This window comes from Lotus japonicus, chromosome 3 (genome assembly GCF_012489685.1).
Source record: "Lotus japonicus ecotype B-129 chromosome 3, LjGifu_v1.2".
Classification (NCBI taxonomy): domain Eukaryota; kingdom Viridiplantae; phylum Streptophyta; class Magnoliopsida; order Fabales; family Fabaceae; genus Lotus; species Lotus japonicus.
This window is the reverse complement of record NC_080043.1, coordinates 63592650-63613979: the sequence shown is the minus strand read 5'-3', so window position 1 is coordinate 63613979 and position 21330 is coordinate 63592650. Positions and strand designations below refer to the sequence as shown.

The window sequence follows — 21330 nt, the reverse complement described above, 5'->3', positions numbered from 1 at the left end:
ATATAAACCCTTCCGTTTCTCTCTTCCTCTTCCAGAATCATCACAAACCCCCCTCTCTCTCTCTCTCTCTCTCTCTCTCTCTCTCTCTCTCTCCCTCTCTCTCTCTCCATTTCTACTCGCTTGGAGATTCTAATCAGTTGATTGAAGCAGCATTCAGAATTCGCACTTCGCCGCAGCGCAGAACTTCACCGTTCAGGTTAGCTTTCTCATTCTATGTATGTTTGTTTGCATTTGCTGTGTGATGATCGATTCAATTGAGATGAAGTTTAAATCGGAGGGTTAATTAGATCTGATTAACTGCTTGATTATTGTATTTTCTGCTGTATTTTTCGTGATTGATGATCATTCTTCGGTGGTTTTCTCCGTAAGAACGAGAGGATTTTCTGTTTGGTTGCTGAGAAAATTTTGTGCAAAACCTAAAACTAAATCGAGAAAGATGAAAACGATCACGATCTCCCTATAGTCCCTACCTTGTTCATTTGCTGTGTCTGTCTCTGTTTTTTTCATGCGTTCTTCAGTTTGAAGTACTCGGTTGACTGATTTGCGATTTTTTCAGTACAGAATTCTAACTTAGAGTTGTTAATGTTTTTTTCTGGTGAATTTTAATTTATCTTCTGTATCAGTATCACTTGTAGGTTGTAGCTAGCTTTATATACGATAAATCAGAATAAAAATGTCAATTCACTGGTTAGAGATATTGTTGGAGTGTTATTCTACCCTCTCTGTGGAGTGAAGAATGAAAATTCTTGAACTAGAGAACTCAGTTATGGTCAAAATGCGTTGAATTGGTCTAAGGAGTTTCTCTAGGTAGATATTTTAGTGGTGGGTATGGGATAAACTAGCAGTGACGCATGCAATGTTTGTGGTCCACTAGGTGTTTGTTAATTTGCTTCTTTGGACTTGAAGCATCTCCTAGAAAATTCCCCCAATATGCCCTTTGCAACCTTGGAAGTTTAATTAGTTTGTGAATCTGATTTCCAAAAGTGCTTTGTCCTTTTGGTGTTTGTGTGGAGCGGAATGGGAACATGGAAAGAGGAAACATATTGTTCTATAATGATGAAGAAAAGATGCGGTGGAAATGAATTGTGGCCATGGCCTCTAAAGATAGGGTTTTGAGTTAAAGGTGGCTGGCTATCTCTCTCTGCACCCATGTGGTGTAGTTTGTGGAAGCTATAAATAATGGTTACAAGTAGTGCTTCTCAAATATAAGATCAGAAGCATTATTCATATAAGATAGATTGGTCACAACTTACAAGTAGTGCTTCTCAAGGTTATACTGGCCCCTGCTCAAATTCCATCTGATCATTCAAAATCTGCCCACCTATTATGTGTTGTAATGGGAGTACTATCATAAAAAATCGATAGTTAGTAGCTTTACATGTTATTCAGCTTCATTCTTGTCCATAGGCTAAAGTCTAGTTACTTGAATAAGAATTGAACTTAGTCATGTGATTAATACAAAATTAAATTTATAAAAACTTTCAAAAACTTGGTTATTCTGCTGTTGCATAGTGACAGCAGAGAATCCGGATTAGTAAATCAGAGCAGATACAGAGCAAATTGACTGCCAGTGGGGTCAGAAGAAAAGTATACTTGAGTTGAGGGAGAGAATAAGAATTCTTCAGAGTCAAATGCCCATTGCATTTTTTAGTTCAGTATTGAGAGCAGAGACACAGCAAATTGACTGAGAGTGGGGTCAGATGTAAAGTATACTTGATGAAGAGAATAAAAAATCTTCAAAGTCAATTCCTAATGCATCAGTTTAAATCAGTATTGGGAGCTGAGAGAAAAGCAAATTGACTGCCAGTGGGTTCAAAAGAAAGTATACTTGAAGTGGGAAGGAGAGAGATACAAACCAAAAACAAAAAGTGAGGATAGGATGAGTGATTTGGTGAGAAGTGTAAGAGTTGAAAGAGAAGAAATATTAGAGAAAGGAAGAATGGGAAATTGAGTTGCCTTTTTGCATGTTTAGACTAACGATCCATGAAAAGGACTTAAAGTAGGTTGGGGTAACAACTGATTTAGTACACTGCTAAGTTTTTTTTTATAGGCACATGTTAGTTATTAGTAAATTAATACAAATTATTCTTTTTTAGAGTTTGAACTTTGACCCTTCCTCTGCAATTACTCTTAGCTCAATCATGTGAGCAGTGAGCTACCTACCCCACCCCTTAGTACACTAGCTTAGTAGCTATAGGTTCTTATGAAGACTTTTATTCAATTGTTTCATTAATTTTTAAGTAACTCTTATTGGGTCATTTAACCAATTCCATTTCAAATTAAAAAAAAATTGATTTTTTCTTTGAAAAACTTAAAATTCAGTTTAAATGACTAAATCTCTAGTTAAGGTGTAAAATGTAAATAGAGTTTTTTTTTTTGAAAAGGTAAATAGAGTTCAAAATTGTATGCATCGATTTTATCTTTCAATTTTAGTGAAGTTTACTATCTAATCGCTTTGATTTAGTATTTTCCTTTCCTAATAGTTAGTATATTTGGATTTGACATTAAAATCTATAGGAAACTAGAATCATCCCGCATCGCTGGCCTTGTATATTCATGGAAATCAAATAAAACAGAAGAATGAGATCAGGGAGGGTACAAATTGCTACATTGATTAAAGGAAAAAAAAAAAAACGTATACATTTTTTTTGGTAATACCTTTATGAGAATTTCATACTTTAATATACAAGATACGGATTTAATTTATGGACAAAACATGGATGCAAATACTGTGTTAGTGATGTTTTACAGTTTGAGAATTATAAGAAAACATGTGTATTATTATGCCACGTCAGACAGACGGTGGAAAACAATTAGTTTGTCACCAGCGATGTGAATAGACTTTTATCATTTGTGTAAATTTACACATGTATTTAATTAAATCTTTTTTTCTATTTTAAATATTTTTAAATTTAAATTTAATTATGACATGACAAATTAATGGATTTTAATACATAACAATTAAACTCTTGTAAGCATGTAAGAAAAAAAATTAAGCATTTCCTTAATTGTACTAATGAACTGAATAGTTTGCGGGACGAAACACATTCAAATGGTATAGGAAATAATTTGAAAAAGGGGATATCAATTCATACATAGTAATAATGAAATCATGCTTGGTCAAAGGAAAAAAGAAAATGAAATCATGCTTGGTCAATGGTCATAGTACCGGGAAAGTTGCTACTCTCTTATACACTAATCCGAAGACGAAAAATATTAGACAAAAAAATGTCAAAATTAAGTTATGAAATAATAGAAAAATTAGAGATAAATAAAATATATGATAGATGTTGTGATTGAAATAGAAGAGAGATTAAAAGAAAATGTGAGTGAAAATAGAAAAAAAAAGAATGAAGTGTTATAAAAATGGAGGAACTCCTCATACTAGGTAAACAAAAAAAAAGTGCTTGAGGAGGTATTTTTTAATAAATACTACCCTAGTAGAAAACATAATATTATGCAGATTGAAGTGTTATCTCTATCTTTAGGCATATTGTTTACATAATACATTAATACTATTCAGATGTTTTAACTTGTCAAGCTTTATGAATCTCTTATACGCGTTTCAAAGTTTGCTCATTAAGTTCAAAAAAAAAAAGTTTGCTCATTGTTTTGTGATATGACTTTTTCTTTTTCTTTTTACGGGGATATGACTTATTTAGATAGTCTTGTGTAGATTAATTTCCTATGTTTCTATTTCTACTTTCTCGTGAGCATGTTTAATAAGGTGGATGGACTTCATTACTTGTTACTCTATTATTAGAAAAATAAATATATTTTTTGGTCCGGTACATAATATCTTCAATATGAAAATTATATTTCTTTATTATCTACTTATATAGAAAGGCCAGAATAGTGTTGGAGTTGGAAATTTCCCATGTAAGCCTGGCGGGTGGGTTGTAGAATGGGTAAATAGCTAACTTGGTCCCTGAATGTGTTCACCGACTTCAACTTCGTCCCTAAACTTTTAAAATGACGCCCGTGGTCCCTGGATGTGCCAAATCTCCTTCATCAGCGGTCCCTGAGTTAAAAAAAGCTGACCCCGTTAACGGAAGTGTGACTTGGAATATTTTTTTTGTCAAAGTTGAAGCTTGTATGACATTTGACTGTTGGGAAAGTTTTAAAAACTTCAATTTAGTCCCTGAATCTGAAAAAAAAATCTTTCTCTCACCCATCTTCCTCTACCTCTCCCCACCACCATCACCCTCTCTCCATCTCCATCTTCTTCATCCTTCTTCTTCTTCCCACCATCATCCCCCTCCCTCTCTCTTGCATATAAGAATTTGATTCCTACAACATGCCCATCTCTTGCATATTACAAATTCAAAAGAACAAACACGGAAAATATTCCAATCTGCCTCATTTTCCTGGATAATCCTAACATATGTAACCAATCGCCATAATCCAATGAACAACCCTCCTCAATTACTCAAAATTCATGCTCCACCAATTACCAGACTCTAGATCACCAAATACTGATGTTTCATTCATGCTCACATAATACACAAGAATAATTACCAGGAAATCAAAGCATCAAGTATGAACATCAATCACTCAACATCATATGCACATAATTGTCAGTTTTCCAATTTACTTTGCTCAGATAATGAAACAAAATTCATTCAGTTACCATGCAAAGTTGCAGACAAATCACCTCAACAATTTTTCACCAGCACAAGTCAATCCTCATTATTATTCAGAAACCAAAAGTGAAAAAACACAATCCTAGACCCTTCAAGAAAAAAGAAAAGCAACTCATGCTATCTGAGAAAAACATAAATCCTGAGGAAAAGGTAGGAGAACAATTACAGTACAAAAAATTCAAAGGAGCTTGAGGATATCATCAGTGAGGGTGGGGTGGGTTGCGATGGATTTTCGATCGGTGAGTGTGGATTTGTGGGTTTTTTGGTTTTGTGATTTTGGGTTGAAGGATTTTGGTTTTTGGAAGGGAAAAAGGGTTGGGGTGAGGGAGAGCGTCAGAGTATGAGAGGGAGGAGATGAGGGTGGGAAGAAGAAGAAGGATGAAGAAGATGGAGATGGAGAGAGGGTGATGGTGGTGGGGAGAGGTAGAGGAAGATGGTTGAGAGAAAGAATTTTTTTTCAGATCCAGGGACTAAATTGAAATTTTTAAAATTTTTCCAAGAGTCAAATGCCACACAAGCTTCAACTTTGACAAAAAAAAAAATCGAATCACACTTCTGTTATCGGCGTCAGCTGTTCCAGTGACGGCTGATGAAGGAGATTTGGCACATTCAGGGACCACATGCGTCATTTTGAAAGTTTAGGGACGAAGTTGAATGCGGCGTACACTTTCAGGGACCAAGTTGACTATTTACCCGTTGTAGAATCTTATTCACGCGGCAGCTGAGTAAAATATTTTGGTGCCAAATATTTTTCTTTCTGTTTTCAACAAAATATCGTGTCAGCTGCATGTCAGTGGGGTTATCTGTGCCTTATAATGCTCACACCCTGTTTTCGCCTGATTCCTCTCTGTTCTTTTTTCACTCACTTTGTTGATTCCTCCCCATTCAGATTTTGCAGATTTCCACTCTCTACATCATACCCTCTTCATCTGACTTTAACCCTCTCGCTCTCACCCGAATAATGTTTCATTCACACCCCAGATACACTCTACTTTGTGAGATATGAAAGAAATAATTGAGAAATGAGAGATAGATGATAGATGATGTGATATGAATAGTAGAAATATACAAGAAAAAATGTGTAGAAATGAGAGAAAGAGAAATATGAGTGTGAATGAATCGATACTCCTCTTACCCCAATCCAGCTGGAGATAGACTAATTGAACCAGACATTTCTTTAGCATCCGCTGATTTTATAGGTGTTGCCTGGGCTGGCCTTTTAACCTTTTCCTGTAATTTTCACTACTCTATGACTTGGTTAACTCTTTGCATCAGATGGGCAGTCCTCCTTTTGTGCAATGTATTTGGTTTTCTCTTTAATCAGAGTAGGTTTTTGATTCCCTCAGCTGTTCTCATTCTTCTGTTTTGTTTGTTTTCCATAAATGTACAACCCCAGCGATGAGGATGATTCCACTTTCATATAAGAGCTTTCGATGTGGAATTTCCAACTCATTTGTTGACCCCCTTTCTGTTGCCTTTTGTAATTTTGTGGATACTGTTTTCTCCTTGTTTCTATTTCATCTCAATTTTCATATTAAAAAATTTCTACTTTCCAGTGGAAAACCAGTGTACTTTAGATGCTTCACTTTTTCTAATACTGCTGTTATAGTCCTTTTTATTTTAAGCTGAATCGGGGTGTTTTGTAATTTCTTTCTTGTATTTTTGGCAAACGAAATGCAGGGAAGGAAGATTGCTTATTTGCGCCATTGATATTCAAATTTCAACAGACAATGGTTGGATTCCACAGTGACCATATACATGGGAACAAGTATAACGGTAATGATAACAAATTTTCGCCGGGTCGTGTTGAACGGCTTGTGAGAGGAAGAGAGCGAAGAAGAAGCACCAGGGAATCTAATTTGAATGATTCTCCTGATAGAATTAATAATAATCATGTGGCTACTGAATCTTTTGAGCATGAACCGCGCTTGAGAGAAGATACTAACGGCTCCTATGTTGAACGATTCCTGGAAGGGGCTGCAGCAGCAAGGGCACTTCCTCTTAGTAATGGATGCAAAACCGAGGATGGGAAGCCTTTCAAACAACGCCTGTTAGTGGTTGCCAATAGGTTGCCAGTCTCAGCAGTTAGGAAAGGTGAGGATTCATGGTCTTTGGAGATAAGTGCTGGTGGCCTCGTAAGCGCTCTTTTAGGTACGTGGTGATTTATCATTTTTCAGTCTGTGTTGTATATGCTCTAAAATTTGCACGTGATTTGTTACATTTTAGAAATTCTGTTCCAAATTAAGTTAGTTACATTTTGAAACGAACTTGGTCCTCTACTTTATGATGAATTAGCTAACACGACTGGATTCTTTTAAAAAAGGTGTGAAGGAGTTTGAGGCGCGGTGGATAGGTTGGGCTGGTGTCAATGTGCCAGACGACATTGGACAGAAGGCTCTTACAAAGGCATTGGCTGAAAAGGTACTATAGTGTCTCCATCACCCTGAAATAACTTTTGCATCTATGAGTGTCCTGTTTCATCCGCAGGTTTTACTATTTTGATTTTTAATCTTTTTCTTGCTTGTTACTTGCGAGTTGCGATGTAGAGGTGTATCCCAGTATTTCTTGATGAAGAGATCGTTCATCAATACTACAATGGCTATTGCAATAACATTTTGTGGCCCCTTTTTCATTACCTTGGACTTCCACAAGAAGATCGCCTTGCTACAACACGTACTTTCCAGTCTCAGTTTGAAGCATACCAGAAAGCAAATCAAATGTTTGCTGATGTTGTGACTAAACACTACAAAGAGGGCGATGTTGTTTGGTGCCATGATTACCATCTTATGTTTCTTCCACAATGCTTAAAGAATTATAACAGTAAAATGAAAGTTGGCTGGTTTCTCCATACCCCATTTCCATCTTCTGAAATTCACAGGACACTGCCATCTCGTTCCGAACTCCTGCATGCTGTTCTTGCAGCTGATTTGGTTGGGTAAGTTGCCATGTGGTCTTCATTTCGGAATAATATTTTTTACTCATCTAATTTTATGATGTACGTTTCTTAGTTAGGGAATATGTTTGATCCAGTCATGTTGATTTCATAATACAATGGTTTCGTGTGAACTCTTGATTATTTGGGAGTGGGAAATTGAGTGTTGTAAATGGAGTATGGCAGAAAGCAAAAACACAGGCCATATTTGACAAATACTGATGGTGTATGAAGGATTATGGTAGAATATTGGCCATGGTGGCTTGCTAGAATTCCGCCATGTGATTTGGCCATGGCGTTGCTGATATTTGACAACACTGCTTGAACCAATGCTTATTTATTAAGTGTGGATTTTTAGCAGTGATGCATTTCTTTGGGACAAGCTGTGTATCTTTAGCAGTGATGCATTTCTTTGGCACTAGTTGAGTATATGAAGCCATCTGACCTGAGTGCTACTTTTGGGGAAAAAACTACACAGCTTAACATTGGAGAACATGATCGAAATTACTCTTTCTATCAAAAGTTCCGGAATCTGAGTTAAAGCTGTATTAAGAGGATGAGTAAGAGACAATAGTTGAACCAAATAATATACTTATTGTGGTATGGAAGGAGCTAGGACAGAAAGACGAGATGGCTCACAAAATTGCTCAACAATATTATAAGATCTATGACCATTGCAAATGAATGGAAGAGAAGTGCTCTAATATATATATATTTAAGAACAAAAATTTCATGCAAAACTATGGAAATTTCAGGTGGATTATGTTCACCTGTCATATTATGAAACTTTGGGAGAGAGTACTTACTACTTAGCAGTGATTAAGCCCAGAGACCCACATCACTAAAAGTCAAATTGGTTTTAGTTTGGGACTCTATCTTTTTCTTAGGTTGTAAACTATGTGATTTCCCTTTATAGTCGATTTCTTCTTTTTACCCATTGCTTCTGACTTGGATAAGTGTAATTTTTGTTGAGCAGTTTCCACACCTATGATTATGCACGACATTTTGTCAGTGCATGCACTCGCATTCTTGGACTTGAGGGCACACCTGAAGGGGTTGAGGATCAAGGGAAGCTCACTCGAGTTACTGCAGTGCGTACTCACAATTTTTGTCAATATCATGCTTCATACTTAACATTACAACATTATTGAAAATTTTAAAACAAGCTTTTCCTAAAACGTCTCAAATGAAACTGTTCTTGTTTAGCTTTAACCAATTAACATGATGGGCTCAAAGTTAGAATTTAGAACTACTTATTTATTTGTTTTGCCCGTGGGTGGCAGTTTCCAATTGGTATAGATTCGGAACGATTCAGAGGTGCACTTGACCTTCCTGAAGTTCAGGGTCACATCAAAGAATTTCAAGAAAGATTTAAAGGAAGAAAGGTGCATCCTTTACTTTGTATTTAACTTTTTATTTTTTTAATATAATGCATTGTGCATGTGTGTCCTATTTTCAGATTGTCTTGGATTTATAATATTCTTTTTATCATTCATGACATATTTATGGCAATTTCGGATAAGTTAAACACTATTAAGGGTTATAGACTTATAGATAGTAAATTGGGTGCTGTTTACACTTGAGAGAATTGGTATCCTTGGAACAAATCAGATTTATAGAAAGGGAAGGGAAAAATGCTTCAAGAATTCAAGATACATCTGTTGCTGGTTAGAAGCCACAAAGAATCATCATTCTATCATCTATCGTCTCATATAATCATGGGAAAATATAACATGACCTCATAATCCTTGCTATATATAACATGAAACTACACTACTATGCCACAATTAGTCATCATTGTTTGAGTATGATGCTGCATTCTTTAACTTTTAAGTTACTACTTACTAGATAGACTTTGTTCAATTTCTTTTGGAGGTCAATTTCTGAAATGTGTAGGCTCTACAGTTTTAAACTTATTGGTTAATATATGATGTAAAATAATTCATATGTCTTCAGCTAATAGCTTAGGTTTTCTGTATAGTTGGTTCATGACATGTTTAAGAGTTCGATTCTTGCTACCCTCATTGTTCTAATGAAGAACTGAATGTCCTCACAAGGTAAGTGGGCTTGTGAAATGTCCATGCTCTAAGAACAAATAGTTCTTGCACGAGGGGAAGTGTTACATATAGAACCATTCATGTGTCTTCGCCCCAAAGGCTTAGCTTTTGAGATATTTGATTCATGAAAGTTGTTTTATGCGACTTTTACCTTTTATTGATATGTGTGTGTCTGTGTGAGGTTGGATACATGCAATCATACCATTATGCTTTATCAAAAATCAAATTTTCTAAAAAAAATTATTTAGGAGTAAAGCATAACAAACTTATCTTTCTTGTACCTTTCCCTTTTCTCAAAAATAAAATGTCATTTAGTATTAGATGAAGAGGGTTGAAGGTGTCTACAAGTAACCTTTATCATTTTTTATGAGATCCTTCTGCCACTTTGCCTCTGTAGAAAGCTATCAATCTGTGGCAACTATTTGCCATGTTGTCACTGTGATATTAGTAACGATTTTTCATTTTAATGATAAAAATTTATGTTGAGCTCTTCTAGTAAGTGGGCATTTATCTAGAAGTGATGTTGTTATGAATATGCTTTCACTATAGAAGTTTTCTTGTTTGGCATGAGATGTAATGATGTTCTTTCCTTCCTCTATTTTAATTCAGTTTGACCATTTGACTATCACTTAACATTTTTCTTGTTTGACAGATTATGTTAGGTGTTGATCGCCTTGATATGATTAAAGGAATCCCTCAAAAACTTCTTGCATTTGAAAAGTTTTTGGAAGAGAATGAATATTGGCGTGATAAAGTAGTTCTGCTTCAAATTGCTGTGCCAACAAGAACAGATGTTCCTGAATGTATGATACTTATTGCATTTTTTCGTGTTCTATCTTCAATGTAGTAGGTTACAAGATAGTCTTATCTCTTCAAATGTTTTTCCTGCGGTTTTAACAAGTGAATAATTAGGTTTCTTTTATATTCAAAGCAGATTTAATACTTTTGGTTCCTTTGTTGTTTGTATTGTACTCTGATATTTGATAAAAAGAAAGCCTTCTCAACCATAAAATGGAAAAGAGAAGTAAAAAGAAACATATTATTTCTGAGATCTCTTGTATACTAAAATAGTATGTATGGAGATATTTGATTGTATTTGAAATTCACTTTTGAAGGTTATCATTAGTAAGATTTTCTAACTATAAAATGTTTGCATGAATATAATGTTATATCTTCAACAACTTTTATGAGGGGCATATACTATATTCTTGTTTTTCTTGCATATTTACAGATCAAAAACTTACAAGCCAGGTTCATGAAATTGTTGGTCGCATCAATGGCAGATTTGGAACACTGACTGCTGTTCCAATACATCACCTGGTACGTTATTGAGACAGTTCTCATCTGATGATCACTATATTAATGCTGATACATCATCTCACTACACATTAATTTATTAGTTTTTTTTCCTAAATCCTTCATAATTCGTATTATGTTGTATTGTCTTGGTTACTATAATCTTAACCATGCCTTTGCATCTTAGGAGAATAGTATCTGTTCAGATTTGAATATGGTACACTTTTGAAGTTTAAACTTCTGTGTTGTACAATTTTCGGCTGCAAACCATGATAAATTGATCCAAATGATTAACAATCACTACTAGCAACAGGGCCAGTTGCAAAGTTGTTTTTTTTCTTCTCTTTATTGAAACAAATTGGACATCATTTAAATTAAGATATTCTTCTTGTATACCTGACATTGTTGATAGCTGAAGTTCACAATGACCAACAGAGTTTTACTCATAGTTAAGGTGATAGGAACTCAAGGTTAGTTAGTTAGTTAGTTAGTTAGTTATACTTAGTGAGTTAGTTAGAATGTTATTGAGGCATGTAGCCTATAAATAACAGACATTAGAGAGTTAGGGGTATCTTGGTATTCAGTTAGGAATTGGATTTAGAGAGAGAAGTGGTTCTCTTTCTAGGGTTAGAGGGGGTGTTTGGCATCTCTCTCATGTATCTTTCCCCTAATCCCCAATTGGGAATTAGGGTTTTCTATCAATAAAATCAGGGTTCTATCATAAGGATGTAAATGAGTCATTGTAAGTGAGGCACTTGCTCAAGCTTGGCTTGTGAAAACGAGATGTTATTCAAGCTTGACGACTTTAAACTAGCCAAACTTAAAGCTTAGGGCGACTTGTCCAAAAATATGAAAATTGAATTTTTCATATTTAACGTGTTTTTAGTTTTTGTTTGTTTCCCTTTATCAAACATCTACTTGACCTTGTTATAATATTACCACACATCTTTATGCTAGACTTGAAAATAAAGTAAAAATGCGTAGAGGGTAAAAGAATCTTTAAACATTAGGGTTAAATAGTTTGAACTTAGTAATAACTAAGTTTAAGATTACAATGACCTAGATAGAATTACAATTTGCTAGCTAATTGCAATATATGAATTCACATCTAAACATACTCACTGACACACAGAGAAGGGGGGAGAGAGAGAGAGAGAGAGAGTGCTTTTAATTTTAAGCATATAAAGCTTGAACTTGACCCGGTTAGGTAATGAGTTTCAAATCGAATTTATGGTTGTTTGTTTAGTCAACAGACAAGTTCAGATGAGCTTTTAACGATTAGAGCTCTAATAGCTACACTACTACTAATGTTAGCTATGAGCTGTTAACGTTAAATAGGACAAAATATCATCTGTAAAACACACTTAACATTTTTATATGCTTATTCTGGTGATTTATTTGTAATACTAATTGAGTTAAATGAATTTGCTATCTCTGCAGGACCGCTCTCTTGAATTTCATAAACTATGTGCTTTGTATGCTGTTACGGGTACAATTTATTTTCTGAGATTTTTTCTCTTTGACTAAGCTATCCTGTAATTAGCTTATGATGTCATTTTCCCATTTACCAGTAGTCAGTATGTGCAAAAATAACTTCTTCAGAATAACTTCTTGTGTCAAATTGAGTTATTTGATGTGATGTATAACCTAGGGCTTTGTAATGCATACTTATCTAAAATGGAAATTACGTTTTTCAATGTACTTTTGGACATGATTATTATAATCATTTATAATCCAAAACTTTTTTTTCATTGCAAATGTTATTTACATTTTCTATTTCTTTTTCCCTACATGAATTAATTTATCTGGCACACCAATGGCCTTTTAAGTTGTGAGAAACTGCATTGAAATGTTTTGCTTTTTAAACGGTTGCTTTAAAATACCTATACTATGGCTTGTATATATGTTACCTCACGGTTTTAAAATTTGGTTTCCTATGTAAACATCTATAATACTCAACATGCCTTGATCATGTTGAATAATTTTCATTTTTAGTTAATGCAATCTTTGCCGAGTTGTGTTATTTTTCTCTTGACTTACAGATGCATATTGATGGTAACCAGTATCTTTATTTCTCAACATAAGGAAATCTCTTAATTACAGATACATGTCGTTGAACTTTTCTTGACCCCATTTCCAAATCGAAACCAAACCTCTTCGTTTCTTGTACTCCTTTTGCCTTTGTGTCTGAAAGTGCTCCATCATCAGTCACAGTGACTCTATTTCTGCTTTTGATTCCTTCTGAGACTCTTCCACCTATATCTGAAACTCTTCCAGCTATGTCTTGAAGCCAACTAACGTAGCCCAATTAAACCAACTTAACTAGCTCTATTAATTGACACTTAGCTGATAGAACTGGTACCAAACAACACTGGAATTCACAATTGGTACTGGAAGAAACCCTAGAATCTGAGATATTCTAGTTCGTTATCATTGATGCAGAACTGAGAATTACAGAGTGTAACAGAGAAGATAACAAAGAAAGGGAAAGTGCCTTGGTCATCAAGAGACCATTCTGGTTTCAAAAAGATAAAACAATTTAGATTCTAATTTCAGACTTTCAACCCTTTATTCCTTTTTAGTCAAAGGTAGTGTACGTGAAAAGATGCCATGTTGGTGCCTTTCATTACCGATTTTCTTGCTGAATTAGTACTTGGAGCTGCTTATGACCTGTGAAGAAAGTGGAATCTGGAAATGTCAGGAAACAACTACTCTAAAATTTAAAGCGTGGACAATGCATAGACCCATCTACCTTGTGCTGAAATTCAACTTTTTTATTAGAATAATTGGGTGCAACAAGGATCAAACTCTCGACCACTTGGTCATAAAGGCTCTGATACCGTGTCATGAACCAACATCCCAAAAACTTAAACAGTTGGGTAAATGACATGAATGATTTTATATTACATCTCTAAAGGAAAATAAGCATACAAGAGAAATATGAATAAGGTGGAAGCTACTTTTCTTAACAAACTCAATTAACACATACAACACATTTGCAACCAAAAATATGCTTATGTCACTTTCACTGCCCACTGGTATTACTTTTTTATGCGCCCAGTAAATCAGTACTAGAATCTTGTATGTGTTGTGTGAAATGAAGCCAGGTTTTGAAATATATTTTAGGAGTACATTTTGGGTAGAGATGAAAGTGTGCCCAATATGCACATTGCTCTACCCCAATTCTATTAAATCGTAATATTCTTCATATTTACCTGAATTGTCAATTGTCTTTGAAAGATGTTGCCTATATTTAATTATTTATTGTAAATTTTCTGCTAATAGCGTATTAATACTCTGTTTCTTACCCAGATGTAGCACTTGTCACATCTTTGAGGGATGGAATGAATCTTGTCAGTTATGAATTTGTGGCTTGCCAAGAAAACAAGAAAGGAGTTCTCATTCTTAGTGAAGTAATTACAGAAACTTATTAGTATATTTATCTTATATTTTAATTTCTCAATTCGGGCAATGTTAATGCTTAACTCCCCACCCTCCTTAATCTTTTCTTTCAGAAGGAAGCTAATTCATTTTGTATGTTAAAGATATAAACTATTCATGTATCACAACCTAAAATCTTCATTTTTAAAAAAAATTCAATTTATCATTTATAAATTCCAATGTCAAACCCTGTGCAACTCTTTGCGCTTTGATTAAACTCTTAGTATTTAAAGTAGTTTGGATAAAAGAGATACAAGGTTTCATCTCTTTAGGCCTGACAATAGCATAGCTATAATAGTTCCTGTCTCTGTTTATAAATAGCTCACAATGCTCTTATTTATGGTATGTTTGAATTAGCTTTTGTATATTTTTCCTGTCAATTTCTTCTTTTTGCATACTTCTTTTTAACTTGATAGGATAATGCTCAAATTTTGTTATTTTAAGTATATATGTATTCTCTTGATCTGTCATCTTACATCTGGCATTTGGTATTGGGTATTGTTTTTGTAGTTTGCTGGTGCTGCACAGTCTCTTGGTGCTGGGGCAATTCTGGTTAACCCTTGGAACATCACACAAGTTGCTGCCAGTATTGCCAAGGCTCTGAATATGCCATCTGCTGAAAGAGAAAAGAGACATAGGCATAACTTTCATCATGTGAAAACCCACACCGCCCAGGAATGGGCAGAAACTTTTGTAAGGTATACATAGTATTCTCAACATCTGCTCTTGTATATCAAATGTTTGTTATTTATAATGAGGTTGATCTAGTTTGCAGTTCAGACTCTGAACCATCTGTAGTTTTTTCATTAAGTATGGAGTTATTTGCTTGATTTTGCTAATTAATTATAGTCCTCAATTTGATTGTAGCTTAAGGTCTCTGATTTTTTTTTGGGAATAATATGTAGAACTATGTTAATTACTTTTAATGCTGAGTTTTTGGGAATAGTCGAAGAAAAACATGCAGATGCCAAATTTTGATTATGGACCAAACTATTTTATCAGGAATATATCTCTTTGCTTTGTTTTTTCAACTAGATCTCCAATACCAAGATCGTCCGTATGTTTATTATTTGCAGCGAACTAAATGATACTGTTGTTGAGGCACAGCTAAGGACAAAGCAAGTCCCACCACGGCTCCCAACCAAGACTGCAATTGAACGTTATCGGCAGTCAACTAATCGATTGATTATTTTGGTATGCTTCTTTGTCATGAAGCTTACGACTTCTTGATTATTGTTTGTGGAACCTATTTAAACCATTTTGTTTTAACCAAATATTTTAATACTTATCTAAATGTTCCCTAGATACGTCAGTAAGATAGAAAAACACTTGGTTGTCTTATAAATGTTCTCAGAACATGTGAACCACATATGGTTTTTATTGAAATGAAAACAAGGAAGGCAATTGGAGCTTGATCTGATGTGTATTAAAAGAATGAGCCATCTATTCATAGGAGAAGGAAAAAAAAGCAAAATGAGCTATTTTCTCCTGAGCTCCAACAAAATGCAATGTTTTTTCTCTGTATTTGAGGTTCAGGAAACTCAAAAGTATGTAATGATATAATCAAATATGATAAAGATAATACAATTGTAAAATCTGGATGAACTTAGCCAAAAGATTATTTAAGTTATCAGAGATGGAACGGTTACTTTAATCTGTTCAGTAATGTCCAACATGGGGGTGATAACTTGATGTGACTTTTTGCACCACAAGTCAAAATTTTTATTGACAGCTGAAAATTCATGGTAAATATGCCATAATGTGGTTGCTTTTAGCCAAATAGTCTAGACAAAAAAGATGCCTGATGAGTGAAGGAATTGTTGTAATACAATGCCATAAACAAAAATAGCATTCTAAGCTGTGAAGTAGTCAAGGAAACAAAAGGACAAATCATAAAGTGAATATTTCTGAAAGTTTGCTTGATTATTGGATCGATATTATTATTGAATGTCATGTTGAGTGTGCATCTTGGATTTGCAGATGACTTCACTTGATCAATAAATTTCATTCCAAAGTTGTTTCCATTATTTTGCAAACCCCAGAAGAAAAAAAATTACTGTAGCATATATCATAATTTTTATAAACATTTTCTCATGATGTTGGCTATACACTACAGGGATTCAATGGAACTTTAACTGAACGAGTTGAGAGAAAAGGTGATCAGTATAAAGAATTGGAGCCCACAGTGCACCCAGAACTGAAACAACCCTTGACAAAACTTTGCAGTGACCCAAAGACCACAGTTGTTGTGCTTAGTGGGAGTGGTAGAACCGTTCTAGATGAAGTAATTACTGGGACATTAGTTCCTTCTTTGTGAACTACTCGATCCAATTTTAACTCATTGTTATTACAGAACTTTAAAGAATTTGACGTGTGGCTGGCAGCAGAGAATGGGATGTTTTTAAACCCTTTGAAGGGAGAATGGATGACAACAATTCCAGAACTACTACAGAATATGGAATGGGTTGGCAGTGTGAAGGTGCATATTTTAAGTTTCAATTCTTCTTTGATTTCCCCTCTTCTTTGAGATATTGACATACAATGGCAATCCTGTGTTTTTAGCATGTTTTTGAGTACTTCACAGAACGAACACCTCGGTCACATTTTGAAGAAAGGGAAGCTTCACTTGTATGGAATTACAGACACGCAGGTGCTTCAGCTGTGTTTGGGAAGACATTTTTGTATTCTGCATGCTGTCTTTCCATTTACTGATCCTCTCACCATAATCATAGATGTTGAGTTTGGAAGACTTCAAGCAAAGGACATGCTGCAACATCTCTCGACAGGTTCAATATCTAATGCATCACTTGAAGTTTTTCAAGGGAGCCGATCTATTGAGGTGCGAGCTGCTGGTGTTACAAAGGTGACCTCTTGATTCTAATAATTGACTTTTCTCAGTTCTGCTTTGACCGAATTTTTTTATAATGGTCTATAAATATACACCACGTTTTTACTTAATCAGGGAGCAGCTATTGACCGTATCCTGGGGGAGATAGTCCACAGTAAATCCATGACAATACCAATTGATTGTGTTCTCTCTATAGGACATTTTCTGGCGAAGGTGAATGAAATTTTCATTTGATATTTGATGTGCTTGTCAAATTTCTTCTTGTTGACCTGTCTAACATAATCTAGTTGGAAAAGCCTTCATTAACAGTGTTGTTTATAATCTGGTGAGCATCGTAAGATAAGTTTCAAACAAGCTTTTCTAAAGCATAAAAAGAGTAATTTCATCAGTTAACATTGTCTGTGAAAGTTACTATTGTTAATTATATGGGGAATTGTTGATCAGTTTGAAGAGTTTTGAATTTTCACTAAGTTGTGAACGTCACTATTGATTAATTTACAGACATCTCTGCCACTTTTAAAATCTTGTTTCTGTGCTATAGAAACAATTTACACTTCCTAGTGCATCCAATTTGTTGGCTAGGCTTCATTTTGTGATTGTGAGCTACTTCTGTTTGCCAAGAAGACTTTAACATTCAGATGTTATACATGTAAATCAAAGTGGTTAAAATTAAGTTTTCTGTGTAAAATGTATGTTGTGATTGTCATATTAGTAAATGCATGTTAATATTTTCAGATGTCATCTGCCCTAATCTCATTCCTGATTCTTTCATATCCATTTTCTAATTAAATCTATTGTGATGCTATCTATATGGTTTTCAGAAGTATTCTTGATTAAAGTTGGGTTTTGATCTTCGGTGCTGTAACATGCTTTTCGTCCTTTGCAATTACAGATAATCATTTGAAAAAACAAAATGCAGATTGCTCTTATAAGCAACCAAATTTTAACATTATTGATTGTGGCAGGATGAAGATATATATGCCTTTTTTGAGCCAGAGCTTCCTTGTGTTGGTGTGGGTCTCCCACGAGGAAAGGTAACTGATGCTGCAGGAGTTAAGTTTCCAGTTGAGAGGATATCGACTTTGAAGATCTCAGCTAGTAAAAATGGAGCAAAGTCATTTCAAAACAAGGGACAACGACCTCTCTCCAATTCTGAAAAGAAAGCAAGTAATCATCATATCTGCCCGCCGCAGCGGCCAGCTACTACTGAAAAGATCTCTTGGAATGTCCTTGACCTGAAGAAGGAAAATTACTTTTCTTGTGCTGTTGGACGAACTCAAACAAACGCTCGGTATACTCTTGGGTCATCCGATGACGTTATTGCCTTCTTTAAGGAACTAGCTGATGCCTCTTGAAACTTATCAGAGATGATCGAAGTTCATGTGTAGAAGAAGATGAAAATTGAGAGAGGAAAACAGTGAGGAAGATTGAAACTGAATTGTATTATTCATCATCTTCTTGAACTTGATACAATACACTTAGCTTAAATACACAGCTAGTGTAGTTACATGAATGTTAAACTAACTCTCTTTGTACAAACTAGCCAACTAACTGAAATCTAACTCAGTTTTCTGTTGCAAGGAAGTTATCACACTGCTATGGGCAACTTCTGTGTTGTGCCTAAATAAAACTCTTTTACTCAAGAGAGTAAAGATTTCGCGCTTTTGCGACTTAGGTCCTAGTATTCCTACTTCAGGAGCCAACTTTATATTACAAAAATTCAGAATAACTACGGTATACCTTTATTATTTAACTATTTTCTTATAAAACAAATATTATTTAAAACTAAACAACAATTGAATTAACATGCATCAATATGCGAGAATGTTTATACATCCTAGTAGCACATTTCAAAAAACAAAATATACATATATATATATATATATATTCACCTATGATATATTAGATTAAGGAAAAACTTCAAAGCATTTTAGTTAAGCGGGAAAGAGGATTAAGTTAGAGCATCTCCGATGTAAGGTTCTTAATTCTTATTTTAGAGTTAAGAACTAAGAACTTTACCATTGGAGGTGCTGACATGGACTCCTTAGTTCTTAAAAATAAGAACTCAGTTCTTATATAAGAAGTTTTGCTTTTTGAGTTCTTAGCTTAAAATATTAATTATTTCTTTCTCATCCAAATTACTTTATTACTTTATGAGTTTTGTTTTATTATTTTATTAAAATAAAAAGTATAAATAATGTGGTTGGTAGGACCAAATGAATAGTGGTAAGAACTAAGAACTAAAAACTCATGGTTGGAGCAAAATTGCTTGAGAGTTGCTTAAACACATGTGGCAATACGAGCCCACATGAATAGTGCTAAGAACTAAGAAATAAGAACTAGCATTGGAGATGCTCTTAATAGCTCACAAAATGAAAAGAGTATTATATTGCGATTCGAGGATATTAGAGCATCTCCAATGCTAGTTCTTAATTCTTAGTTCTTAGGACTATTCATGTGGGCTCGTATTGCCACATGTGCTTAAGCAACTCTCAAGCAATTTTGCTCCAACCATGAGTTCTTAGTTCTTACCACTATTCATTTGGTCCCACCAACCACATTATTTATGCTTTTTATTTTCATAAAGTAATTAAACAAAACTCATAAAGTAATAAAATAATTTGAATGAGAGAAGAAAAATAATTTTTTATGCTAAGAACTCAAAAAGTAAAACTCCTTATATAAGAACTGAGTTCTTATTTTTAAGAACTAAGAACTCCATGTCAGCACCTCCAATGGTTAAGAACTAAGTCTTAACTCAAAAATAAGAACTAAGAACATTGCATTAGAGATGCTCTTACACAAATTCTTAATGAAATGATATATTTTAAAACAATTTGATAAACACCAAACTCTTTTGTGACCCCCATCATATTTTCAAGATAAATACTTTATTGTACGAAACGAAGCACATACGAATGTGTACAAACTTTTCTTTTATTAAATATAACACTCATAAATAACCACTTGTTTCTCTTATTTTACAACCCTCGTGAGTTTTGTTTTCGGCCCATATCAAACCTCATTTTTCACTAACGTTTATCTTGGGGATGGAGCAGCCTCTTACAAGGAAGGGATTTCATCAAGAGTAATGGGAAGTGGACCATAGGGGAAGGGAAAGAAGTCAGAATATGGGAAGACACATGAGTTTCGGGAGTTAGATTTGCCACCCCATGCATTAGATTTGCCACCCCATTTAAAAGTGGGGAAATACTTAAATGACCCTCCGCGTTTTTATCCGACATATTAAGATTCGGAGCCATCCGAATGTTATACTTCCGGATCGCATCAATATTTCAACAGAACACGAGTTTCACTCCTTCACTTTCATTTTCAACAGAACATCAACAACCGGAGCTCTCATCCACAATCAACTCTGGTAGCTCGTTGTGCGACCTTGTGCGAACTGAAAGCATCATTGTCGACCCCCAAATCTTGATCAATTTGTTCTAAAGAGGTAACTTCAAGTCCCCTTCAAGTCTGATTTCGTAGATTAGGGTTCGACTCCAAACCTTGTCCAATTTTTTGGTTTGAGTGATGTTTATTCTGTAAATGAGGGTTTGAATATGTGAATTATGCATGTTTGTTTCATGAGTTAGGGTTTGAATTTGTAGAATTTGGGGTTTGGGGGTTTCTTGGTCGAGGGTGCGATTTTGGGGTTTATCTGTATTCCGAATATTGAAGATCCGGACTTGCTCTGAAACTTGAAGTTTCGGATCATTCTAACAGTGTTAACTTATGAAAAAACATACTCCCTCCGGTCCTTTTTATGAGAAACACTACACTCTCTCAAAAGTGTTCCTTATAAAAAGACCGAAGGGAGTAATTAACTAGTTGGGTTGAAGGTGAAGAACTTAAGTTATGCTTGAATTCACATTTACATCAACATAACATAAATTCAATAATAGGAATTTGAGATTTAGCATTCCAATGGGTTCTTAGTTGATTAAACCAAACACACACTTGGTTGGAAACTCATTTTCCAACCTTAACTTGTAGGAACATTTCCCGTTTAGGTGCTTCTGTGCTTAAATTTACACTCTACGAGTAATACTAAACATAGAATATGGTTGCAGTTGGATAGTATCTCCAATCTCATGTCAATTAATTGTC

The 21330-nt window shown here is 34.6% G+C and overlaps 1 protein-coding gene across 2 annotated transcripts; it reads left to right on the top strand.

The window, feature by feature from the left end:
- The first annotated feature begins 29 nt into the window (after window positions 1-29).
- On the top strand, window positions 30-18860 carry LOC130745239 (alpha,alpha-trehalose-phosphate synthase [UDP-forming] 1-like). Of its 2 annotated transcripts, none has more exons than XM_057597409.1 (18): window positions 30-196; window positions 6324-6794; window positions 6967-7064; window positions 7190-7578; window positions 8552-8666; window positions 8859-8960; window positions 10285-10435; window positions 10864-10952; window positions 12369-12417; window positions 14241-14341; window positions 14880-15067; window positions 15446-15563; window positions 16486-16653; window positions 16723-16848; window positions 16932-17019; window positions 17102-17232; window positions 17332-17430; window positions 18183-18860. In XM_057597409.1, the coding sequence occupies exons 2-18, from the start codon at window positions 6374-6376 to the stop codon at window positions 18570-18572; spliced, it is 2823 nt and encodes a 940-aa protein (XP_057453392.1). In that variant the 5' UTR covers window positions 30-196; window positions 6324-6373; the 3' UTR covers window positions 18573-18860. The 2 variants fall into 2 exon arrangements, with proteins under 2 accessions (XP_057453392.1, XP_057453391.1); XM_057597408.1 differs by lacking the exon at window positions 30-196 and adding an exon at window positions 5479-5968.
- The last annotated feature ends 2470 nt before the right edge of the window (window positions 18861-21330 follow it).